The sequence below is a fragment of the Solanum pennellii genome, chromosome 2, assembly GCF_001406875.1.
Source record: "Solanum pennellii chromosome 2, SPENNV200".
In the NCBI taxonomy this organism is placed as follows: domain Eukaryota; kingdom Viridiplantae; phylum Streptophyta; class Magnoliopsida; order Solanales; family Solanaceae; genus Solanum; species Solanum pennellii.
The window spans coordinates 33056063-33083560 of NC_028638.1; the positions used below are offsets into that span (position 1 = coordinate 33056063).

Sequence of the window (27498 nt, forward strand, 5' to 3'; positions counted from 1 at the left end):
AATTTTAGAATTTGAAATAAATGAAAAATATTTGATAGTAAAATAAAAGAAATACAAAAAAGAAAAGAGAAATGGCAAAAAGACTAGAACAAGAAGAGCCCTTGATTAATGGAAAAATAACTTAAATACACAACTTTAATTTTTATATTCTCTAATTTTCCCTACTTTTTTTAAATATTACATAATTCCCTTTTTTTTATTTTAGTGTAACTTTTTAGATACATTACATTCTCTCTCCTATAATACACATTTACCCATTTTAATGCCTATTTTTTCTCCATTAAAACACTCAACCTCTTAAATCAGTTTTTGAATTTTAAATTTTATCCATTTAAACACTCAACCTTTTAATCAGCTTTTTGATTTTGAATTATTAAATTTAATTAATTTTAAATAAAAGACCAAATTTTGAAATTTTGAATTTCAAAATTCAAAAAATTTGAAATTTAAAAAAGTAAAAATTTCAGGAAGCAGGACAACTTCCATTAACTTCTACCGTTTTGTTCTTACTCCATCAAGTTTCAGTTCTTTTTTTCCCTTAATCATCTTCATTCATCTTAACCCAGCATATTTTATTCTTTTCTTATTTTTATTCTTAATCCATCATCGTCTATTTCTTCCTAATCTGTAATCGTTTGAACCCAACATCTTTTTGTTATTAATCCATCATCAATTCGTATATTCTTATCTTTTTTCTTGCAACACCATTGTTTCCAGGGATCCTCTTTTGCTGATGAAATCATTTTTCATTGTTGACAGTGAGACAAAGATACAGAAGTTGGTATAGAGCAAAGATAAAAGTGTAGGGGAATTTCTTGGTCATTTGTTTCTTTTTGCTTTCAACAGATCAACTGTTGATTTTTTTTTCTATTTTTGTAGTTCATCCTTTATAATACATATGATTTCATATTTAATGTATCTAGTTGATTTTGTTTCTTAAACTAATGTATAATGCCTTCGTTGATTTTCAATGTTACTAGATGTGTATCATATAATACATATGCTTTGACACGTGAACTAGATGTGTATCATATGATTTCCTATGTATCAAGGGTTTTTTAAATTTTTTATCATGTATCAGTGATTAATTTCAATAAATGCGCCATCAAGTGAGCTTGCTGATACATTTTGAATCAGTGTGTATAGTGTTTTAGATGATGCATTGATACATGAATTTGTTGTGTATCATAATATTTTCTATGTATCATGAGGTTTTGAAAAATGTTATAATGTATCATTAACTAAGTTTAATAACTGCGTCATCAAATGTGCTTGATGATACATATAGAATCAGTGTGTACAGTGTTTAGTCGATGCACTGATACATGTATTAGATATGTATCACATGTTATAATGTTTAGTCAATGCACTGATACATCAATATCCAACTCGGCTGCAATTGCTGCTTTGAGATTAGAAAACGAAATTGAATCTCCAACAACGATTCCGTCGATTTTGTGACTTTGATACTGCAATTCGTTCACCCGAATTCCGGAATGTCTCATCAAAATTGATGTATTCATCTTGAAAAATCCACAGTAACAACAATAAAATTACTGCAGTTCGAAATTTAACAGATTGTTCATAAAAAATATATTCAAAATAGATGATATAATCTTTGATTTTCAAACTTTGAAATTAATATCCAAAATTGTTGTGCTGATTTAATGCTGATTAATGATCTGTTACCGTAAATTAAGCTGTTTTAGTTAACAAGATTAAATGTACCGTTTTTTCCCCATTTTTTTCTTAACAGTTTAAACTTACCATGTATCATTTACCATGTATCACTAGAGTTTAAAGTATCACGGCACAACAATTTTAAGGGATTTTTAGTAAATACTAAATTTGTCGAAACAGAATGTAATTAGTGAATTATACTATAGGATTCCTTAAATTTTTACTTAGATTAATTTGGGATTCTATTTGCTCTCGCCGTCTCTTCTCTGGATTTTTGGTTAAAACTTAAAACCCCAACGCCGGTCTTATCCTACTTCTTCTCTGCTTCTCTTCAACTTTCTGCACCATGCCATTACTCTCCATTTTCCAATTTCATGACTAGATAACACCTCTTCATTATGTATGCTTCTACTACTACTACGACCACATTCTTCAATCTTCAAAATCCATTCTTGAATCGCCATAGCCATTCCAATTGCCGAATCCGGTCGAAAAAGCTCTCTTCCCATGAACCAGGTAAACCCATAAGTCTTTTACGAATTCCTATTGCTTCAGCCCCAGCTAGACTTATCACCCAAAAAGACACAAACCCAGATGACCAAAATCCTCTTAAACCCATTTTAAAGCCTGTAGTGTACACATTATTCTCTATTGCATTTGGATTGTGCCCGGTTCTCGGGTTTCAATTCCCTGCTACTGCTTCTGTTGCTGCTGCACCGCCCCCCGCCGCAGCTGAGCTGATACAGAAAACTAGTAATAAACGGAAAGATGCCCTTGAGACTAGACATCAATATTCACATTGTACTAAGAGATTGTTAGAGACGGTTTCAGGGTTGCTTAGAGTGATAGAGGAGGTGAAATCTGGTAAAGAGGATGTGAAATGTGTGGAGGAAAAGCTAAAGGAGGTCAACATGAAGAGGAATGTGTTGCAAGGGGAGATCATGAATGGTCTCTATGCGGAACTGAGATTGTTAAAGGGGGAAAGAAATGCCTTGATCAATCGTTCCGAGGAGATTCTTGATGTAGTGCTGAAGAATAAGAGGGAGGAGGAAAGTTTATTGAAGAAGGCTAAGGGCAATGAAAAAGATGCAGTAGTAAAGGAAAAAGTTGCAAAATTGGATGAGGAAATGAGACAGAGTGATGAGGAATATAACAGGGTATGGGAAAGGATTGCAGAGATAGATGATGAGATTATGAGGAGAGAAACACTTGCATTGAGCATTGGTGTGAGGGAACTTGCATCTATTGAGAGGGAGTGTCAAATCTTGGTTACGGAGTTTCTGAGGAAAATGAGGCTGCAAAGCGTTGAGAGGTAAGACATTGTTAGAATTTTAGTAGCTTATACACAATTTTTTTGATGTATAATAGCGCAACAGATCTTTTGTACAAGCAATGGTAGCAAAGCTTTATTAATCTAAACGATGGATATTGGCATGAATTTGGCATTGAGCCTTACTTTTTTATTTGAGCAATTAGGTTCTGGGGATATCTTGGGAAGGAACTGCCCCTTTGTGCATGATAACTTAGTTGGCACCTAAAACAGATGGCTCTGTTGTGAACTGATTGCTTTTATTTTCTTTTAGGATTTAACCTCCTAAATTGCTTTGGTATTTTCCAGCAATACGTTATCTAGACGTTTTAATGTTTAGTTCGCTGTTCTATTACCTAGAATTTAATTCCAACGCCAATTGCACTTGTTCCATGGTCAGCTAATCTACTTTATACTGGCGACTAGATAATTGACATTTAGCATGTTATTCTTGTAGGCTGTAGATATCCTTTTGTTCTTTAGATGAGGTTAGTTTTGTTTACAACAAGACTTACTATTGATGTTGTTTGTGAGCTATATTTTCCCAATCATTTACATTGCTCTATATACTTGTGTGTCTTTGCAGCGTGCCTAAAAGCCCTGTCACTAAGCTTTCTAGATCTGAGATAAAAGAAGAATTGCAAACTGCTCAAAGACATTTGTTGGAGCAGATAGTTCTACCCAATGTTTTGGAAGATGATGACAATATACTCCTTTTTGATCAAGACTCTATGGTGTTCGGTCAGCGAATAGAACAAGCACTTAAGGACTCAAGAGAGATGCAACGGAATCTTGAGAGTCGTATTAAGAAAAAAATGAAGAGATATGGCAATGAAAAACGTTTTGTTGTAAACACACCAGTGGATGAAGTTGTCAAGGGTTTCCCTGAAATAGAATTGAAGTGGATGTTTGGAAACAAGGAGGTTGTAGTTCCAAAGGCCGTTAGCCTCCACTTGCATCATGGTTGGAAGAAATGGCGTGAGGATGTTAAAGCAGACCTCAAGAGGGATTTGCTGGAGAATGTTGAGCATGGTAAAAAATATATGGCTGAGAAACAGGTAACTTTTGCTAAAGTGCTTGGTTCTTCCTGCTTATGCTAGGTTGTGCAATCATCACTTCTACTTTTACTTTCTAGTACTATATATCAGCAGTTTTATCATTAAGCAGTAGTTTAATCATCTTGGAATTCCCCTTGTTGCTCATCGCGATCGATAGCTTATCTTTTTCTCTGTAGTAAGATTTACTTTGTATACATTACCACATTTCAGGAAAAAAAAAGTAAAGACTTACTTTGAATTCATTTAGCCGGTGTTTCGTAGTTACTGATTTAGTCTCATATCTTGGTCTTCAATTTTGTGATCTAGAAGTTAAAGACTCTGTATTGTGAGTGGTTTGTTCATTATAGTTTGTATAGGTTGTGGTCTCATGGATAAACAGAGGTGCCTGTTAGGTAGGATAAGAAGGTATAATTTAGAAAATTACTTGCTTTCACATTTAAGCATTTTGAATGACCTACCTAACCTGGTTAATAGAAATATTGAGCTAAAAGGAGGTCTTGGTATTACATCACAGGCTATTGCAAGTTGCTGGCTCGTGCTATCTTTGTCCCAAGAAATTCTATTACCAGATTGGTCGTATTGATTAAAGGCACTCTATTTTGTGACTTCTCAAAAATAAAAAAAGGGAAGCAAAGTTATGAATTTTACTTAATGGAGAATGAAATATATTTTCAGTTTTTTTTTGGGAACTTTTGAGCCTCGAGATCAACCTCGTGTTTTTGTATCTTGTAATTGACGTCATCAATTACTTTGTGATTTACATCTGGAACTTGACATAATGTCAATTGATGAGATGAGTGGTGAAATTAATGATAAGTTGAAAGTTTGGAGACATGCCCTAGAGTCTAAAGGTTTCAAGTTCAGCAAGACTAAAATAGAGCACCTGGAGAGTAAACTCAGTGGCATAATGCACGAGGGGGAGATGGAAGTAAAGATCGATGTCAAGTCATTTCGAAGAGAGGGAGCTTCAAGTATCTTGGGTTTATTATCCAAGGAGACGGGGAGATTGATGATGATGTCACACATCATATGGGAGCGGGGCGGGCGAAATTGAGGTTCATTTTCGGGGTACCATGTGATAAGGTGTCGTCTAGGCTTAAGGCAAGTTCTACATAGTTGTGGTTAGACCCACATTGCTGAATGGGGTGGAGTGTTGGCCAGTCAAGAATGTCTATGTTCAGAAAATGAATGTAAGAGATGAGGTCGCTCATATGGATGTGTGGGCATATCAGGAGAGATATGAGTAGGAACCAAGTTATATGAGGCAAGGTGGGCTTCCATGGTAGGCAAAATGAGGGAAGTGGGGTTAAGATAATTCGGGCTTGTGAAGGGGAGGTGCGTAGATGCTCGTTAGGAGGCGTGAGAGGTTGTCATAGCAGGAGGTAGGAGAGGTATAGGTAGGCCGACAAAAAATCAGGGAGGGGTGTGGGGTGATTAGACAGGACATGGCACAAATTCAGCTGACTGAGGACATTACCCTAGGTAGGAAAGTAAGGAAGTCGAGGATTAGGTTAGAAGGTTAGTAGTTAGTTGAGTATTGTTACACTTTAGGTGGGGGAGGCAGGGGGCTAGCCCCATCTCTTCCCTATTAGTATTAAGAAATTATGTAGTTTATATTCTTCAATGTTTTTTATTATCTATTGCTTCATGTGCTTTGTATTTGGATATTTTGCTGAAATCTTTTCTTCTTGCAACCCTGCTCCGGTTAACTTCTCTTTTGATCCCAGTTCTATCGGAAACAACCTTGCTACCCCACATGGGTAGGGGTAAGGACTATGTACATCTTACCCTCCTCAGACCCCATTAGTGGGATTACACTGGGTATATTGTTGTTTTGGTTCCCTAATCTGTTGGTTCTATTTGAAAACTATGTTGCATATAATGATGCCATTGCTTTTCTCCGTGCAAGACACCATGTTCTATCAATGGTGGCATCTGCTTTATAATGACGTCCAGATTCTTATTATAGGAAAGGATCCTCCTGGATCGGGATAGAGTGGTGGCAAAATCATGGTATAATGAAGAAAGAAATAGGTGGGAGATGGATCCTTTGGCTGTTCCTTATGCTGTGTCCAAGAAGCTTCTTGAGAGTGCTAGAATCAGACATGACTGGGCTGCCATGTATGTTATGTTGAAGGGAGATGCTAGAGAATATTATGTTGATATCAAGGTATGATCCTCCATCTGCGCAGTGATTTCTCTTTTTGATTTAAATGTGACACTGATTTTTAACCTCGTCATTTTTGTTTCAGGAATATGAAATGATTTATGAAGATTTTGGAGGTTTTGATGCCTTGTACCTGCGAATGCTTGCTTCAGGTATCCCAACTGCGGTTCAGCTGATGTGGATTCCTTTCTCAGAGCTGAACTTCCGTCAACAGTTTCTCTTGGTCACAAGACTCTGTCATCAATGTCTAAATGGATTGTGGTCTCTAAAACTTGTTGCGCGCGGAAGAGACTGGATTTTGGAGAAATTCAGAAATGTAAATGATGATATTATGATGATGATTGTTTTCCCTACTGTGGAATTTGTCATCCCTTATCGGGTATTTATCATAGCCTTCACTTGACCCCTGCTTTATTTTTTAATTTTCCTCCTTGTTTTTAACTGTGTTTTCAGAGCAGTCTCTTGCTGTTGTGGTGTAGGTGAGGATGCGGCTGGGTATGGCGTGGCCAGAGTATCTCGATCAATCTGTTGCTTCAACGTGGTACTTGAAGTGGCAATCTGAGGCTGAAATGAGTTTCAGATCAAGAAACAAAGATGATTTTCAGTGGTATCTCTGGTTTTTGATTAGAACTGCAGTATATGGCTATGTATTGTATCATGTGATTCGCTTTATGAAGAGGAAAATTCCACGACTTCTTGGTTATGGACCTTTAAGGAGAAATCCCAACATACGGAAGCTGCAGAGAGTGGTATAGTTACCTCCTCGACTCAGCTATGTATCTAGTGTCTGGGCTATTGTATATTTGTGTTTAAGCCGTAACATAGAGCATTCTCTAGTGAAGTGGGCCATAGCTTCTTTGCTTTGATGTCTTAGTTATTACTCTCCCATTCCAGTTTATGTGACCCTATATCTTTTTAATATGTTTAAAAGTATGTCTACTTTCTAAATCTAGAAACATATTAACTTTAAATTCTTCATTTTGCCCTTAGTGAAAAGCTTTTATAGCCACACACATATTATAGCATGTTTAAGACCACAAGTTTCGGAAGTACTGTAGCCATATTATGGCATATTTAATATTATCAGTTTCAAAAGTCTGCATTTCTTTCTTAAACTCGTGCCCAGTCAATTAGGGTTACATAAATTGAAACGGAGGGAGTTATATCTCTTTACTACAAAGAGCATTCGTTTCTCTGCTGTTTCGTACAGTGCTTTTTGTTGTATTACTAACTCTTCTATTAAGTGGTTCTTTGCAAAAACTTGTAACTATGACACCCTTTAATTTGTTTAAATATATACACACATGTTTACAAAGCTTTTATCAAGGGTGTGGCCTTGTGGTTAATGATGAGGTCTCCAACGGAGAAAAAAACGCTAGGTGAGTTCTTCCTATAAGTCCAAGCCTTGTTGACAGAGTTACCCGGTACCTGTGCTGGTGGGGACAGCAGGTACCTTGTGGAATTGGTTGAGGTGTGTAGGAGCTGGTTCAAACTCTAGGGTTGTAAAGAAAATGTGAATTCAAAATTTCAGGCTCCAATATGGAGAAAAACCTAGTTTATACCAGTAAATTGTGCTGATATTTAGAGTGCTGATGATCTTTTGTGTGATGTTTTCTCTGTTGTCACCTCTGAACTGGAGTATATCATCTTCTTCACACTCATTTAAGTATTTCCTTTCCTTTCTTTTTGTTGTTGTTGCTAACATGTCAAAAGAAAAAAGATAATAGACAAGTTTGGGATCTTTTATTTCGATGATGGGACAAGAGCCTATTATAGTCGAATCGTTGAAATATAAGAACTGTATTAAGGAGGCATGCAATGTGGTGTGACAAATAGGAATGTTGATAAAAGGTTTACATACACTTATTTTTTTCAGGTGATCAAGGGTGACGAGGATAATTTTAATTGTGTAGCAAATACTCTAGAATTTCTTTTCTAAGGGCCTTTGGTTGGCTTATCAAAATCTTTTCTGATTGTTAGAATTGATCTTTAGAGAGTTAATTCAGACAATTAGTTTCGTTACTCCAATGAAACTAAAAGTTGAAAATGGCAGAAAATATGCTGGATTTGCTCCCTAATTAGCTTATTGTGAAAGTACTTATGTCTTTTGTACATCTTGTAAACAGCACTATGTTGGTTCTACTTTTTCATAAGATTAACCCTACTTTAAAGAAAACAAAGTAGCCTGGTTGAAATAATCTTTATTAGCTCTTAGAATTGATTTTTGGAATAGTGTCCAAGGAAACTGATAAAACGATGAACTTTAACCAAGCAGTCATGAATATATATACTTAAGAAAAATTAATTGTCAAACTATATGCAAGTATGATTGAAGAGTGGAACTAACTGGAGATTCGTTTCCCAAAGCTATCAGAATCATTGAAGTATGAAGAAAATAAATATCTAAATCACTAAACAAAAAGTAGTTCAAATAAGATAAATCAAAATCGAAAATATGAGGTGTGTGAAAAGCAATGGAGAAAGGCGAGGTAATTTAGGGGCATATTAGTGGTATTCATTGGGTTTTCTCCTGGAGGGGGAGTTGGGGGGAGGGGGGAGGTTTGCATCGATGTTGATTTAAACAGGATACTTAATTTCCAGTCAAACCAACAAATGGTAAATGTGGAGGCTAGTGTGATATATATCTGCATGTGGAGGCTAATACGATGTAGCCTTAAGGCTTAAGCTACCAGACCACCCTTAGTCCTATGGTTGACATTTATATTATTCTTCTTCCTTTTGATCCGTTTACATTGATATTGTTCTTCATCCAAAGGATCTGTCTACTACTGAAAATTATTGTCATCTGGTACCTTAGGAAATTTTTGGTTTCTAGATTTCATGTCATATTTCCTCCACTGCTGATGTGCTTCATTAGCTCATCTGAGATTGCTGAAAAATATGTACTCCATATATTTCTACCAAGCGTCCTTTCTGTAGTTTGAGATTTATCATAAGAGCACAATGGAACAAAACGATATGTATAGGCAATACATATAACTCAATAGTATTTTTAAACATTATAACTTTGCAGTAGGTTTTTATGCTTTCTAGGACTGGTTAATTTTATAGAGATTTATACTTCTAATTTATATTTGCATAGTATGGGCATGCTATAGTTTAAATGGAGTAATGTAGTCAGTGAGGATTCATATAGCCGACCCGACTTGTTTCAGATTGAGGTGTAGTGTGTCCTTTTTGCATTGTTTATTGTCCTTCCATTGGGTGTCAGTTCTGGTTTTCCAGGGCATTCTATGAGGAACTTGTGCAGCATCACCATCTCTTTTATCTCATTACTGTAAAGTTTTTCATATCTCAAAATGATGCTTTTAAATTAAAAACGTGCACAGGTTTTAGAATCCATAAAAGACAGAATGGGGTACAACTTGCCCGTATATCAAGAACATCTTGATCAATGGTAGACTAGTCGAGCTCATATCTTTGCTTTTCTGCAAAAGGTTTTACAATTCAAGACAATTTTTGTCGAGGACAATTTCCTTGAAAGGATTGCATGTGGTCAAGTTATATGTTTTTGAATTAACGACTTGCAACATTGTTACTTCTTCCAATAATTTTTTTAGTCAAGTTTATTAATAATTGTTACAATTTGCTGCAGAAAGCATATTTTAGGTTTAGGACAAGGAGAATAAAGCAAAAGAAGAAGGCGGGTGTTGATCCAATCAGTACTGCTTTTGATCAGATGAAGGTTTGCACTTTTGTTCTTTATCATGACAGTGCCTTGGTATATTTGCTTTTGGTGATCAATCTTCTTTTTCTGTTCCCCAGAGGGTGAAGAATCCACCTATAAGTTTGAAGGACTTTGCAAGCATTGAGTCTATGAGGGAAGAGATTAATGAGGTCGTGGCATTTCTGCAAAACCCTCGCGCTTTTCAAGAAATGGGAGCTCGTGCCCCACGGGTATGTAACTGCAAGTGGTGTTTGAGAATTTCTTAGTTTAAGATGGTGGTAAATTTGCTTTTTTCCAAGAGATTTGTTTCTTTACTAGTGCACTTATGTGTAGAAATTTGTGACTGTGAAAAGGTACTTCCAGTATGTACTTTCTACTTAACAGATATACATGCATAGACTAATGTATTAAGGGCCTTCACTTTCCTATGAAGAACTCAGTCATATGGTTGTTTAAATATCTTATGCTTAGCTAAGTAAAATAAACGATAAACCTGTGAGAAAGAATGATACTGAGGAGAAACCATTTATGGTGTAATGCATTCTGATGTTTAAAATGAAGTTTATGGTCCCCTCAACAATAATCATTATCTCTCTGGTCCTACAAGAAGGGTTCTTGCTGTATGTTGTTGTCAATTTGTGTATTCAGTAAAGTTCAATGGCTTTTCTATGTGCAGATTCGAAGTTGATGTGTTAGCTTGACATCAAGTCAGATGTAAATTGATCTAGATCTCCGATATATTACCTTTATAATCCAATTGATCCTTTTAAGTCCTCGTATATTGTGTTAGTTTTGTCTTTAGGTAAGATTTATTTCTGATACTGGTGCAACTAGATTCAGCATCTGCTTAATGGTGAAAGGAGTATAACACACACCAACTTGGCTTGGTTAACAACATATAGTCATAATGCAATGCATGCAGTCATGCACAGTCATTTCCTATGTTAATAACCTTTCAAATAAGTAATAAAAAAATGTTTGTACCATAATGAGCATTCTTTGTAATATATGGCCAATCTACTGTATGATTAACAATGGTTCTTATAAACGGTTACCACCGTTACACCCAAAAAAACCCAGCAGCATTGTTTGTGTATGCGTGGGTGAGTATATGTGCATATCCACAAAATATGTTAAGAGCTAAAATGATGCTTTATGCTTGCACTTTCATGTGTGATATGACAGGGAGTTCTTATTGTGGGGGAGAGAGGAACTGGAAAGACAACCCTAGCTATGGCAATTGCAGCAGAAGCTAAGGTGCCACTTGTTGAAGTTAAAGCCCAGCAGTTAGAGGCTGGTTTGTGGGTTGGCCAAAGTGCATCAAATGTTAGAGAGCTGTTTCAAACAGCACGTGATCTGGTCAGTCTGGTTTCTTTGTGTATTGTATTGCCTCTCCTTACAATTTCCAATACCTGGTTATGGTGTAATTTGCATCTTCTTCTTCTCATTATTCTGGGATTCAAAGTAAATAAAGGAAGAATAGGAGGGTCTTGTTGGAATTGGCTGCTGATATAGCATGGATAATAAACAAAGACATATCTCCCTTTGCATGTACTCATAAAAGTTTATAGGTCTGTTTGCATGCATGTTTTTGTGGAAAGGAAACAAGTAAAACATGTTTATCTTGGAGTGGAGCTCATAATTAACTTTATGCAAGACTGCTAAGAATTTTTTTTTGTAAAAGCATTACTGTAATGACTTAGTGGGTGTTTGGATTGGCTTATTTAAGTAGTTTTTGGCTTTAAAGCCCATTTTTAATTTTGGAAGTGTTCCGGAAACACAAAAGCACTTTTTAGGCTAAAAAAGTACAAAAAAGGCCAAAAGCCGAAATTTGGGTGTCCCCAACTTATAGCTTTTAGCTTATAAGCCACTTAAAAAAGGTCAATCCAAAGACCCCCTTAATGTTATGATCTTTTCTCGACTGACCGAGTCTTTCACAAATAATTTGAGGAGAAGTCAACAATACTGAAGGAATAATATAGTGTATCATGTCAAGGAACACATCTGGTGCATTTTTCTGAGCTGTTTTTTGTAGTGATATCTGCTAACTTCATTATCCTGTTCAGGCTCCTGTAATCATATTTGTGGAGGATTTTGACCTCTTTGCTGGAGTCAGAGGGAAGTTTATCCACACTAAGAAGCAGGATCATGAAGCCTTCATCAATCAACTTTTGGTGGAACTTGATGGGTAAGTGAGTTAATGAGTTTTAACAAATTTAGATATTGCAGCAACAGAAAACCATCATCTTGATGTAACTCATTCACCAGGAAAATGGCCTCGTATAGCTATTGTTGAGTTACCCAACTCATCTTCTATAATAGTTATGTCTGTTTTTGATGTGGAGAAGGAGAAGGTAGGCTGATATGAAGACCCCGGGCTTTAATTAGTGGTAAGGACACAATATTGGATGTGTGGATAGATCCTCAGTAGTGGAACCAACCAAGATGTATGTGGTCCGACCCGACCTCAAACTCTTTCTTCCCCACCTACACAAGCGGGTTTTTACACATGCCATCTTGACATAAATCCCAATATTTAAGCTGGAGCAGGGTAGAAGGGGAGCTATACTTCCTCGAGTTTGGAACTTGTGGGTCAACTGATGTTGGTTAGCTATTCCCAGGGGATTCCTCGGTTGTCAAAAGAAAAAAAGAACTGATATGGTTTACTAGCTGTTAATTCTTCCATAAAGTACCCTTGTTGATTTTGTAATTATTCTAAATTTCAACTTTATCTTCTTTTACATTGTTGAGTTGTGTCTACCAACTCATATAAAAGCTTAATTAAGATACTCAATTGGCCTATATTAGGCTTAGCATATATGTTGCTCAGACTCTTCAATAATGTCAAGGGGTGCATGTGGGATTCGCCAAAAGTAGTGTATTTTTGGAGAATCCGACACGGGTGCGGCATCGAAAGTGAAGAGTCTGTGCAACTTAGCTTAGCATATGGTTTCTCATGTGCAAACCTAATTTTTTATTTTAAGCCAAGAACGTAGGGATATTTTGTTGACGGATGGTGGTGGGACTCGAATATAGGACCTGTGTCACTTTGATATCGTATAAAGTTGTGTCTGCCATTTTATCTAAAGGTTTAAGCTGGTAAAAGAAGAAAGAACCCAAGTTGGTAGTTTTAGGTTTACAACAGTCATCTACAATGAGGTATGTCCATTCTCTCAGGTGAATATCATTGCCAATTTCATGCCAAAAAGTTAGATGGAGTTCAAATTTTGTGTTCCAAGTGAACAACCTAAAATGACGAACAAAATCCTGCCTAGTAAGAATAATATTAGTACTCATTTAGCTATGGGGAATTCTCCATTGAATTTCCTTGAAACAAATTATAATAATAAGTAAATGTTCTTATTCCTAAAAAATGTTTTTACATTGGTCATTCCTACTGTTAAGACATTGCATCCTATTAAGACATAATGTTCTGTTCTTGTTCTTCATCATCATCCTGCTTTTATGTCTTTCTTATTTCTTTGTTCTGGTGAAATGCATCCCCCATTACTATTAGATGTATTAATGCAGTCAATTTATACCTCAGTTCTCACTTGGGTTAATAGTATTGTCTGTAGTTTGTCACGTCATGAACTAGTTTTTTGGTTGTATTAGGCTCAAGGTTCATTTTCTTAATATATTATTACAGCTAAACCTATCTGTAATGTTGGGTTACTCAATGTTAGGCTGCAATTTTATAGTCAATGCTCTAGATGTTCAATCCTGGGCATGTGTGTAAGTTGAGGTTATTGGATTTTAGGTGTAAGTTGTAACATGTAGATAGACACCTTAACTTGGACTTAACTGACATGTAAAGACCTACACTTTGAGAATGCACATCTAGACATATGAACTTGGTTTAAGTTGGCCCCGTGTTAGTTTGGGTCTTTACTTGCTCGTTAAGGCCAATTTAAGTTGTCTATCTATATATTATGCCTTGTCGATTTTTTACATGATCTTGGAAATTTGTTGTCCTTTGCACAATATTCAAAAATAGGGATGCTAGAAGAGAATTTATAAGTGGGAATTTGGTGGAGCAAGTGGAGTACTATAAATCATTTTCTTTGGTTTGTTGAAGGAGAAAGTTAGTGAAAGTGAAAAGGAATTTAGCCTAGCCTTGATTGGCAAAAGTTTGTGGGCCCAATTGAGAATCGTTTTACTTTCTCAATTCATTGACAAATTAGCTCTTAGAAAGGTGTACTATCTGAATCATTACTTAAATGGATGAATTTCTTTGGGAACTTTAAATTTTTTAAAAAAATGGATGAATTTCTTTGGGTATTCAAAAATCAATCTTTTTGGAAGACGGAAGATTAATTTAGTTTATATTTGAAAAATCAGGCTAATCAATACTCATATATTAGTAATGAATGCTTTAGGCACCTTGTAATTTTTGTTTATTAGGATTAAAGATCTTCCTGATACTCATTTGTAATTAGTAAACCTTTAACAAGTTGTGGCAGGTTTAACTTTGGAATATAATACAAGACTGTTACCTTCTCAAAAAAAAAAACAAAAAAAAATACTCATATATTAGTAAATTCATGGCCTTGTTGGTGCTCAGAGGATCTGCAATTTGGTGAAACCTATTCAAGTATCTGCAAAACTTGAAGGCCTGTACGCGGTGTCACTTATGATTTAAGGAATGGCAATTTGCCTATACCAGCAAGAAATAAGCTTGTCACACTTGTTTTTTTCTTTTTTGAACTTGTAACTTTGTATTATATCACAAAATAGTAAATGGGTTGTACTGAAACCTTATATACAAATGGCCCCAATTCTTACTGCTCTTTGGCTAAATTGAGTCTAAAACATCAATTATAGCGAGTATCATTTGAGTATAACTGATTACACCAAAAACATAATAGCAAAATGCATTTGAGCTTTATTTTCTGCACTGGTTTCTGTGCTCTCAAAACACCTAGAGTTCCTCTATTTTCATATTGCCCACCATATTGCAGCAGGGATAAGTCTCCACCTGCCTTTGTCTTTTGCCAGTACTCTTACTTCCTCCCAACTCTGTAAAGCCTCAGAAACTTTCCTAGGCATAGTCCGGAAGATGCATCTGATACTCAAAAAGATACTCCATAATTGTTGAGTGTACTTGCAGTGTAGAAACAGATGATTAACCGTCTCTAAAGTCTCCCCACAAAGAAAGCATCTAGAGCATAAGGTTATCCCTCTCTTCATGACATTGTCTTGAATAAGGGCTGCTTCGTTGGCCAACAGCCAGACAAAACAAGATACTTTATGTCGTATTCTGCTTTTCCATATTTGTTTCCATGGCCAATTTGTAATTTGTTGGTTTGACTGATCCATCAGCTTATAAGCTATATTAACTTTATACTCCTCTATTGTTTCCTGTCTACCATAGAGTATCCTCCTTTGTCTGAAGTCCATTGGAAGGCTCCACTGTGTTGAGAAATTCAGCTACTCTCTGAACTTCCCAGTTATTTAGATGTCTTCTGAAGTTGAAGTTCCACCCCTGTAGTGTCCATAAATCTGCTAAACTGAAATGTAACTAAGTTGTAAACGTCAGGAAATAATTCTTCCAAGTTTCCTTTCTCATGCCAATTATCCTTCCAAAACATGGTCTTTCTCCCATCAAAAACTTTCACCTTTGAGTGGTACTTCACTTTGATCCACAGATTTCTAATGGACCTCCAAAGGCTGACCCATAAGGAGTAGTCACCTCTTCGGTCACTTCAAGTGTGACTTCCTAATGTCACACTTGATTTTGCTTTTGACAAATACATTTTGATCTCCCCTTTGTTGCAGTTCTCCTCTGTCCCGATCTATGTGTCATACTTTTCTTTTTAATCTGTTCCAAAAAAGAATGTCATTCTTTCATATTTAGAAACAAGTTGACTTAAAACTTTTCATTTATCCTCAGTGAGAAAATATATAATAACACAAGTATCTATGGCTTGTTTTAGACTAGAAATGTCAAAAGTCTTTCTTTCTTTTTTTTTTTTTTTGATAAAGTAAAGTTGTATTCCTCAGCAATGAGGGTATGCAACCATCAAAAAGATTTACATCAGTGACCAAAAAAAAAACCTACTCAAGAAATTGCTACTCAACGAATAAAGAAGAGAAGTTTAAAGCCTGTCCAGCATCCTCTATACCCTTCTCATTACACCAAAAACAGAAGGTCTTCATACAGCGCCATTTGATCTTTTGTACTGATTTTGCAGTATTTTCCATACACCTCTTGTTTCTTTCTCTCCAAATAGTCCACCATATACAAGAGGGTATCATGTTCCACCATTTCTTCTGGCTCTTACTCCCCCCTTTTCTCACCCAGCAACTGAGAAGGTCTGCAGTGTGTTCTGCTTAGAAAAATGGCCCATAATTGAGCAGTGACTTTGCAGTGGAGGAACAGATGGCTATTATTCTCATTTGTTTCATTACACAGTGAACACCAGGAGGCTATTTCAAAGCCTCTTCTTTGCAGCTTCTCATGAGTTAGGTATGCCCTTCTAGCCACTAGCCATGAGAAGCACCTCACTTTAGTTGGCACTTTATTTTTCCATACCTTACTCCATGGTCCAGAGATTTCCCCTGGCAGTTCCTTCACTTTCCTATTGTACAATCTGCTGACTGACAACATACCATCATGATTGTGTTTCCAAATCATTACATCAACTTCCAGATTTGTGCCCTTAAATCATCCAGCGTTTGTAGCATCTCGGCTACTCCCTATCTCCCAGTCATTTAGAACCTTCTGAAGCTGAAATTCCACCCTTGTTCAGACCATACCTCATTTACCATTGCATCTGGAGACGAGCTAAGGATATATATATATCCGGATAGGAAGACATCAAGGAGTCCTGACCAATCCAGTGATCTTTCCAGAAAAGAACCCTGGTCCCATTCCCCACTTTGTATCTAATGCTGTGTTGTAGTTGGCCCCATAAATTTCTGATAGTTCTCCACTCCGAGACACCATACGGGATATTCACCATATCGGAAAACCATGGGCTATTCTGGCCATATTTGTTACTGATAACTTCCTTCCAAAGTGCTTGATCCTCTCTTCCGAATCTTTCTTAAGCTCCCTGCCAAGTCAAACACCCTAAATTTTGATGGAGGGGGTAATAGTTTTTAGATAATATATCCAAAATGTTTTTGTTGCAAGCAAGGGCATCAGTTTTGTGCTGGATCTTGTTCTTCTAGAGGATTTTCACATATTATAAACTGTAACTAGGACATACTTTGGGTACTGTTACTTGTAATTGGTCAAAGTATAATCTAAGTTGACTGAAATAATTGCATCTTCATGTTTAGTTTCTTACTATTCTCTCGTACCATCTTATGTTGCAGGTTTGAAAAACAGGATGGGGTGGTTTTGATGGCTACTACTAGAAATCTAAAGCAAATCGATGAGGCCTTGCAGCGTCCTGGTCGTATGGATAGGATATTCCGTCTTCAGCGGCCTACTCAAGCTGAAAGAGAGAAGATACTTAGGATAGCTGCAAAAGGAACTATGGATGAAGAGCTTATAGATTTTGTAGATTGGAGAAAGGTGCGCTTATTTGGTCTCTTATCTGCAGACTCACTCTTCTTGAACTCACCAGTTCTCATTTTCGTCAGAGGATCATATAGGCCCTTCAAGTTTATTGAACTGAAGAGAAGCTCAGGCTACTTAACTCTGAAACCAGTTCTTAAACAGCACCTTTTTTAATTTGAGAAGTTTCTTGATCATATGGGGATAGAGAATCAACCTAGATCATGCATGGGGATGCTTAATTTCTCATGTACACTAATTTCTCTTGACTTGGATTCCTGATTACCTTGACTAGAAATGATTTAAGCTTTTGTGATAGTGTCTCAGCAGCAACAATTTAAACCTATATTGGTAGTTCTTCGTGATTTTTATTGCATATTATAGGGTCACAAGTTAGTACATCTTTGCGAATCTTAAGTTGATTACTCTTTGCTTTCTTCTTCTGTTTTCAACTGGTTTAGAAGTGATTGTTGTCATATGTTAAGCGCAGCACAGAAGAGCTTTGTCAAATTTAGTACTGATCATTTTTTAAAGCCGCTAGTTTTGCCTAACAGGTTGCAGAGAAAACAGCTCTTTTGCGTCCAAGTGAACTGAAACTTGTGCCCGTGGCCTTGGAAGGTAGCGCCTTTAGAAGCAAATTCCTGGACATAGATGAGCTTATGACGTACTGCAGCTGGTTTGCGGTAATTACTGCAATGCTAAAATACTACAGTGTATCAGCATTTACTTCAAGCTCCTTTCAGATAACTAATCTATCATTTGAATGTGAAGGGATCCAAAAGAAGAGAGAACAGAATTTTTATTTTGAGGAAGTAAATATGCTTAAACATGAAATAAAAAGAGCACGTAGTAAAAGAACTTTCTAATATGAGACAGCTAACAGTATCATGAAATAAGCTGTGAGAGTTATCAGGCTTTTTGTTAGACAAACCTCACTTTTTGTTTTAATGTTCGCTTCCCATCATGTGAGATGCTTTCTTCCTCTATACTGTTATCTGTTGTTCACTTTCATGAGTAGCTCAGCTCTTTTCACACTCTTTGAAGAATGCTGCAAATATAGTGGGGCTTGAACTTCTTGTAGATACATTATCTCCAGTGAGTAATTTTAAAAGTGTGGAGAATAATTGGGATCTTTACATCTTGAAATGAATATCTGATGGTGTCTGTTAAGGTTGTGTTAGAAACATTTTCACTTATCGAAGCTATAAAGCCTGTCAGTAGGATTGGATATAGCTGTCTAGTAGTCTCATGACAATATGTCACAAGCTGTTAGCTCACATTTAGAGGCAAACAAGATAAGATTCTATCCGTGAGTCTACTACGAGAAAACTAGAAAAGGGAGAAAGTGAGATGACCATGGATCTCATTGCTCTTTCCTGTACTGAACATTAGTTTGTAGATTCTGAGAATTTTAAGAACATGATAAAAGGGAACATCTACAACATCATCAGCATTTTTGATAAAGTAAGTGGTATTAATAACAGCATCAAGAAGATGCAAGAATTATTAGTTATGGCATTTGAGCTTACAAAAAATCTCTGGCTAAACTATACAAACAATCTAAAGCCAGAACTAGTGAGTTAATGAAGTTGTTCTGCATTCTCAGCAGGATACATGTTGGACCAACTAAACAAATTCGCAATACACCTAGCCTTCAATATGCCTAAAGCAGTTGACTCTCCATCAAAGCATCTCCTATTCCTCTCTAACAAAATACACAAAAAATACAAGCAGGTATCATGATCCAGATCATCTTGATGGCTTTGTCAACTTTCCATAGGCTCCAACTCTCATAAGCATCCTTAACTGTGAGGGAGGTGGTCCAATTGAGACCAGAGAGACAAAAAAGCATGCTCCATAATTCTGAGGCCACCTCACAATAAAGAAGGTCACTTTAAAAAAATGAAGAAGGTGTCTGGGGGTTTCAACCTCTTTTTGCACATATATCTTCTGTTTGGGAGCTGGATTTTCCTTTCTTTATGTTGTCTTGGGTGAGACATGCCTCATATAGAGCTGTCCAGGTAATACAAGCAACCTTAGGAGGTAGCTTGGTCCTCCAAATGAGTTTCCAGGGCCAGTTATCTATCATGGGGTTCCTAGAGCACAACTGTTGGTACCCTTCTTTGACTGTTTGAACTCCTTTTTGGTGTCCCCGTTTGAGCTTATCAAATGCCTGGGGATTAATGTGACAATTTTGTAGTCTAGCAAACAGATCTACCAGATCATTCACTTCCTAATCGTGCATTTTCCTTCTAGATATCAGGTCTCAGTTGATCCCTTCTCTATTAGCAGCAATAACATGATTGGGGATCTTGAGCAATTCTGAACAGATCTGGGAAATCCTCCTGAAGAGTGTTATTACCAAGCCCTTTGTCTGTCCAAAATTTTAGGATGGAACCATTGCCCAAAAAGTAAACATTCTGATCAAATGTGTCCTTCAACATCCTAATACCTTTTCTCAGTCCCACTCCATAAGGAGGTGTAGTAATATCTGTAAGCCATTGATTCAGTCCATGCGTAGCTATGATAACATCTTTGCAGAGTCCTGCCTCTCCCAAGTTGTATCTCCAAAGCCACTTCATCGTCAGCAAGGTTCTTAATGCCAATACCTCATTGGTATTTTGGTTGTGTGACCTTCTCCCATTTGATGAGATAAAATTTGTGTTCCTCTCCCTGTTGCCTTTCCAGAGGAAGTTCTTTCTTATCTTTTAAATCTGTTATATAACTCAGTTGGAATTGGGAACAGGGCCACGTAATAAGTAGGTAAGCTGTCTAGAACATGATTGGCAATTATTACTCTGCCACCAAAGGAGTGATATTGTATTTGTCATGTTGCCATCCTCTTCTCAAAATCTTCAATAACCCCAGTCCAAATTTCAGTGGATTTACACTGATCACCCAGAGGAAGACCCAAGTATGTGAAAGGAAATAAGCCAATGTTACAGCTCGTGATATCAGCCAGCTCGTTCAGGTTTATAACTTCATTCACTGGGTAGATAGTGCTGTTTAGCATATTCATGTGTAAACCTGAAATAGCTTCAAAAGTAAACAAAGTTAGGTTAAGCTGTATCACTTGTTATCTTTCAGCACCACAGAAAATCAATATGACATCTATGATAATTGACATCCTCATTCTACTGATGATATACATTAAAGTCCTGAATTTCATGCGAACAAATCTCTTTAAAACCGATATATTTTTAAAAGAATTCCCGGATCTCTTAAAACCAATCTTATGATGATGAAATCAAGACACTGACACATTGAGATATTTGCAAAGGATTCAGAAGGTAAAGTTGATGAAGTTTCTTTGCAAGACAGTTTTACCATGTTCAGCTACTTTTGGCTGATTTTCAACACATTTATTTTCTTCTATTGTTATGTATATAATCCATAACATATCTCAATGTTTAAACTTCACTTCTGAGTTTCTGCGTACAAAAAGAACGAGCCATTTTTCTCAACTGGATAATTGGTTTGCTGTTCTGCAGACATTCAGCAGCCTTGTCCCGAAATGGTTAAGGAAGACCAAAGCTGTTAAGCAAATTAGTAGAATGCTGGTGAACCATCTTGGATTGACATTGACGAAAGAGGATTTAGAAAGTGTTGTTGATCTAATGGAGCCTTATGGTCAAATAAGCAATGGAATTGAATTGCTAAATCCTCCTCTTGATGTAAGCATTCCCATTTTTGATTTCCTTTGTCAGTATTTATTTAATGAATGATTAGACATCCTGTATGCTATTGTATTTCCTTGACCCCACTTAGTAGTAAAGCTATACCTAGGCTTCCTGTTTATTGCCTTATGGTTTATATGTAATATTCCCTTCATTTTGATTTGTTGGGCTTATTTGTCTTGGCATGAAGTTTAAGAAAGTAAAGAAGACTTGTGAATCTGTGGTCTAAAATTAAAGATATGTGAAATATACCAAAATGCCCTTTAATCTTGTGGTGAGTGGAGATATATGAAATATACCAAAATGCCCTTTAATCTCCTGGTCTGTGGCGGAGCCAGGAATTTCGCCAAGGGTGTTCAAACTATAGAAGAGTTGATAATTTTTTTTTTTAGCGGAGTGGGTGCACAAAATATTTGTTTTTACGGATGGGTAGGTGCACCCAAATTTAAAAATTAAAATATATATCATAAAATTACTAAATTATACGGAAACTTAAAATTATAAAACTATCGATTGCATAAATCAAAACTAATGAGAAAGGTCAACAAAAACAATTTTAGCTACTAGTTGAATATACCCTTCTAGTTCATATTAAGTGAATTTTTGAAACTTTTCACATGATCCAAAGTAATTTAAAGTTTCAAAGTTCAAGAGAACTGTTGAAACTTTTTTTCCCATAATAACATTCTTAACTATTTTACATTTTCTAAAAGAATGGTTTGTAAGTACTAATAAAATATAATACTGGATAGTGATCTTTTATATTATCTTTATAAATAATTTCTTGAAAGTGTCTTATACGTAATAATTTCTTGAGAGTATGTTATACGTAATAATTTCACTTAATATAGATCGAAAATATAAAAAAAATCTTAATTATTTGGTTAATCAAAATTTAAGATTGATAATTAGGTGTTATTTCTGTTTTAGAAAATACTGTGTTAAAAACGCAGCTAATGAGGATCGAATCACCACCTCAAATTAAAGACCTAAATTAGCACAGGAAAATATTGTGTTTAAAAAAATACAGCAATGGGGATCGAACCAGGGATCTCTGAGCTCTGCACTTGCGTGCTTCCTGCCAGACCACCAACTTATATTGTGCATAAGGGTGTTCAATGTATTCAATTTACATATATTAGACAGTATTTTACTTACATATGACGTATAATTTTCCGACGAAGGGTGTTCACCTGACCAACCTTACTAGGCTGTAGCTCCGCCCCTGCTTGTGGTATTAAAATGCCATTTCGAAAGTTGAAATTAAAGAGTTGCTAACAAAGGAAAGGGTCATTCTTGTTGGAATAGACTAAAAGAGAAGTCGGTTAAACAAATTAAACGGAGGGAGTAGCATTTAGATGATATATTTTTTGTTTGAGGAATGGTTGTTCCTCTTGATGTACTAGGAAATGAAACAAAAATGAAAACTTCCCTCGATCAAAATAGCACAACTTTTTCTGTTACTATGTGGAATTGTTTTTGTAGGGTTCCCAGTTTCCTTCCTTCTAATCACGTAAGCTGATGATTTGAATGTAACAAGTAGAAAAGCCTCTAACAACAAACATATGCATAAATTTTAGTGAATCAACTGTACAAGGTCGCAGTATAATGGGAAATCAATGAAAATTGGAATAAACAAGGAAATCTAGAGCAAACTTTTGAAAGGTGGAGGGAGAAGTCTTCCACTTGCTCCTTAATTCCAATGCATGAGTTCATGTGGGGCTATTTTCCCAGTGCTGCCCCCTTGGTTGCCACTCCATTCACTTCCAACATGAGCAGCTGTTTTACTACAGCCAGCACTATCCAAAAAGTGATTCAACTGAGTTTCCTGTGCTGATACGTGTGGCTTTGAGAACCCTCAACCCTTATATTACAAGATTGTCAATTTCTGCTCTTTATGATACACATGATATTGTCTTATTGATCTATGAACACCCCAAAACGCTCTTTTTTAAAGTTACCAGTTTGTTTTAAAAAAAGACTCTTTTTCGCAGGTGATTTAATCGAAGCTCTGTAAAAGCTAGTGAATCATCTCTATTTGATGGAATATCATCTGTGCTCCAAAATATGTTTAAATATTAGTTATCTCGTTAAGAAGTGCAGAATTTTGTTTTCCTTCAAACACCAATAAAGTCTTTTTGCCTCTATTTGGCCAATCATAATGACACTATAACAAGTTGAGAGACTAAAAACTATGCATTTTAAATCCCACTTCTCCTCCATCTATACAGAAGATATTCAGGTTTTCTCTAGGTCCTCTATTTTCTTTGTAAACCAGGGTTTATCCAGAACATCAATAATTTTTTTTTTTGAGAAGGTAACATTGTATATATTCATTGAAACCAGTGCTTGGGTTGCACCAAACCATATTTACAGCTTGTCAAAAAGTAAGAAAACTGAATCTGAATCCTAACAGGAACCTAGGATATCTATAATGGATTGAGTGTCCTCTAAATACATTTGCTTGCACCAGAAACAAAAAAGCCTGATACAATTTAGTTTGATCTTTTGGAGATCACTATTCTTGCTCTCAAAACATCTAGCATTTCTTTCTTTCCAAACAGTCCACCAAATACAGTCTGGGACAATCCTCCATCTATCTCTATATGCAGCTCCCACCCATACTTCTCCCCAACTGTATAAAAGATGTGTGATTCTGTTAGGCATAGCCCAAGCAAAACCCCTGAGACTAATGAAAATCCTCCATAGCTGGGATGTTATTCTGCACTAGAGAAATAGATGATTGACTGTCTCAACCTCTTCCCCACATAAATAGCATCTAGAACACATGGAGAACTTAACTTCCTTTTCTTGAGATTTTCATGTGTTAAAATTGCTTGTCTTGCCAGAAGCCAGGTGAAACATGACACCTTGATAGTGACTTAAGGTTTCCAAATCTCTTCCAAGGCCAAAGAGAAGGTTGTTGTCCATCTTGATTCCTGTAAAAGCTTCCAACCTACCAATAAAATCAGTCACAGTCTCGATTTCCCAGTCATTGAAATTCCTTCTGAACTGGAAATTCCATCCATGCTGTGTCCAAACCTCAGCTACACTCACTTGTTTATTCACTGCCAAGTCACACATATGTGGAAAGATACTCTTTAAGCTAAAGTTGCCAACCATTTATCCTCCCAAAATGAAGTCTTGATGCCATTTCCTACCCTGATGCTCGTATTGATCTTCAAGAGAGCCACAAGATTCTGATGGACTTCCATAGGCTTACCCCATATGGTGTAAGTACCTCCTTTGTCATCCACTTGTTCTCTTCTGCATATTTTGCTTGAATGACTTCCCCCCAGTATGGTTGAGGCTCTTGAGAATACCTCCATGACCACTTTAGTCTAAGGGCTTTGCTCTGCTTTTTCAAATTCCTTACTCCAAGACCCCCATGTTTCTTCCCCCAGAGAACCTTGTTCCACTTGACTAAATGTTTGACAGTGGAATTATTTTCCTCTGTCCCTTTCCATTAGAAATCCCTCCTAATTTTGTTAAGTCTTTGTATCACCCTGTTAGGAATAGGGAAGATGGACATCATGTAAGTTGGTAAGGCATCTAAAACTGAATTAATAAGAGTGACTCTGCCTCCCAAGGAGATATATTGAGATCTTCATCTGGTAAGCTTTTTCTCACACTTCTCAATCACTGGGTTCCAGATGTTCAAAGCCTTTGATTTGGCTCCTAAGGGCATGCCCAGATAAATGGTAGGCAAAGAACCTACTTCCCCTCCCAAAATCCATGACAGTTCCTCCATATTAGAAACATTATTAATAGAATACAACTGACTCTTTCTCCAGTTGATATGCAAACCTGAGACTTCTTCAAACAACACCAAAATTGATCTTAAAACCAAAAGTTGTCCCTCATTAGCATCATAAAATATTAAGGTTTCATCTGCATACTGTAAATGAGTGACTTCCATGTTGCCATTTGATATGAGGTTTGAGCTGTGGCTACCTCAAAACCCTTGATGCATTCTTTCTCTCTAGCCACCTTTATCATGTTATTTAGGCCCTCCATAACAATGATAAATAGGAAAGGAGATAGGGGACTCCCCGCCTCAGACCCCTTTGAGCAGTGAAAAAACCTTCTGGTGCACCATTTATAAGGACTGAGAATCTGACAGTAGAGATGCAATACTTGATCCACTGAATCCACCTCCTTCCGAAACCCATACATGCAAACATCTTCAACAAAAACTTCCAGTTCACATGGTCATATGCCTTTTCTATGTCCAGTTTGCACAAAATTCCTGCCTTTCCTTGGGTAGTTCTTGAATCTACTACTTCATTTGCAATTAGAATGGCGTCCATTATTTGTCGATTTTTGATGAATGCCATCTGTTGAGCATCCACTAGCTTGTCAACCACTTTCTTCTGCCTTTCAGTCAACACTTTGGATAACAACTTATATACACTTCCGATGAGGCTGATGGGCCTAAAATCTCTTAGTTCCTTGGCACCATTCTTCTTTGGGATCAAAGCAATGTAGGTGGCATTAAAGTTCTTCTCAAAGATATCGTGAGAATGGAAATTCTTAAAGGTATCAATGATATCCTTCTTCACTACATCCCAATACTTGATAAAAAACCCCATTGTGTAACCATTTGGACCAGGAGCTTTGTCCATGGCACACATCTTCAGACATGCTAGTACTTCTTGCTCCTCAAACTCCCTTTGTAGCAGTTCGTTTTCAGCTTCAGTGACCATTGGACAGTTGATTAGGTTGCTGGAAGGTCTTCTATACGAGGTTTCTGAATAAAGCTTCTGATAAAAACCAATGATCTCCCCTTCAATTCTCTCTGGATCCTTCACTGTTTCATCTTGAATTATCAGTTGATCAATGTTGTTGCATCTTTTGTGTGCATTGGCCACTTTGTGGAAATACTTGGTATTTTTGTCGCCCTCTTTCAGCCACAAAGTTCTTGATCTTTGTCTCCGTGCTATCTCTTCATTTTTAAGATGTTCTTCATAGTTCATAATCAAAGATGCCTTCATTGCAGATTCTTCTTCTGACAGGACTCTATTTTCCATTACCGCATCCAGCAAGCTAACTGATTTAGGATTTGGACCTTTTGTAACACTAGATTGCCCAAGCTGGTTCTACTCCACTCCTTCAATTTGCCAGCCTTGAGCTTACACCCAAGGACATAATCAGGCTTACCAGTGAATACAAAGACTCCCACCATTCTTTAATTTTTTCCTCAAAACCCTCCGTGTTGAGCCATCAATTATCAAACTTGAAAGATAGGCTTTGTTTTGCTCCCAAGCTCCACATTGTAGAGCAATGGGACTGAGATCTGAGCACAATCTCTGCAACACCACTTGTTGAATTCTGCTAAAGTTGGCAGCCCACTTCTTGGAAATTAAAATCCTATCAATTCTAGAAGCAACGTTGTTATTGTCCCCTTTAAATCAAGTGTAGTTACCCCCTACCAATTGTAAGTCCACCAAGTCCATATCTTCAATAAAATCAGAGAACTCTATCATACCTAGAGTTCTCCTTTTGCAATTTCTCTTTTCTGATGGATATCTTATGATGTTGAAATCTCCACACACTGCCCTAGGTCCCTCAAAAAGACTTCTAACAACACCTATTTCCTCCCACACATGCTCTCTCTCAACTCTGCCATTAGGAGCATAGACCATTGTTATGTGGCAATTGAAATCCCGAAACACTGTCTCAAACTTGCAGGTGAAGGTGTAGGAACTTATTTCCAGCACTTCCCCTTTCCATGATCTACTGTCCCATAACATCAAAATGCCCCCCCCCCCAGTACCACTTGCTTGTAAACAAACAGATTTAACCCATCTACCACCCCAAATCTCTTTTATTATATCATGGATCTCCCCCACTAACTTTGTAGACATACAATGTCAGCCTTCCAGTTGGAGATTAAACTCTTCACAAATCTCCTCTTATCCCCACTATTTAGTCCCCTAACATTCCAGGACACAAGTTTTACATTCATTGTAAAACTTTGTCCTCTTTCCCCCTCTCACTCTTCCCCTCACATTTGAAATTAATATCAAAAGAAGTCAGCCTTTTCAATTCCTGAACCCCCTTGTACCTAGGCCTTTTGCTAATAGAATCACTTTCCATCTTCCTAGCTTGTCTGCAACTGTCTATTTGCATAAGTAGCTCCAGAGGTTCCTCCTCATGTCCTTGAAAATCCACACCAAACATTTTTCCCAGCTTGATAAGATTTTGTCTTACCCACATAGATGTCTCCTCTTTTTGTACTGCTGATCTCATGTCATTTTGTATGCGATACGCATCCTCCACTACCCACTCCTCAATTTATTTGTCAGTTTGCATGCTTGCTGTGTTATTTTGACCCTTCTGAATTTCCAGAAATAAATCTGGTTTAACACTGCTAACCTCCATCACTATCGTTTTGGGGGGATTCGAAGCA

At 36.8% G+C, this 27498-nt stretch overlaps 1 protein-coding gene across 2 annotated transcripts in view; it reads left to right on the forward strand.

Annotated features, from left to right (window-relative positions):
- The first annotated feature begins 1930 nt into the window (after nucleotides 1-1930).
- LOC107010954 (probable inactive ATP-dependent zinc metalloprotease FTSHI 5, chloroplastic) overlaps nucleotides 1931-27498 on the forward strand; it is a 41959-nt gene continuing 16391 nt past the window's right edge. Inside the window, exons 1-12 of one of the 2 annotated variants that reach the window (XM_015210227.2) lie at nucleotides 1931-2992; nucleotides 3576-4047; nucleotides 6017-6217; nucleotides 6300-6593; nucleotides 6694-6963; nucleotides 9831-9920; nucleotides 10001-10132; nucleotides 11088-11261; nucleotides 11969-12090; nucleotides 17226-17427; nucleotides 17964-18092; nucleotides 20901-21083. In XM_015210227.2, the coding sequence (XP_015065713.1) occupies nucleotides 2079-2992; nucleotides 3576-4047; nucleotides 6017-6217; nucleotides 6300-6593; nucleotides 6694-6963; nucleotides 9831-9920; nucleotides 10001-10132; nucleotides 11088-11261; nucleotides 11969-12090; nucleotides 17226-17427; nucleotides 17964-18092; nucleotides 20901-21083 (3183 nt within the window). In that variant the 5' untranslated portion in view covers nucleotides 1931-2078. The remainder of the gene's footprint in view (nucleotides 2993-3575; nucleotides 4048-6016; nucleotides 6218-6299; nucleotides 6594-6693; nucleotides 6964-9830; nucleotides 9921-10000; nucleotides 10133-11087; nucleotides 11262-11968; nucleotides 12091-17225; nucleotides 17428-17963; nucleotides 18093-20900; nucleotides 21084-27498) is intronic. The other variant, XM_015210228.1, reaches the window with a different exon arrangement.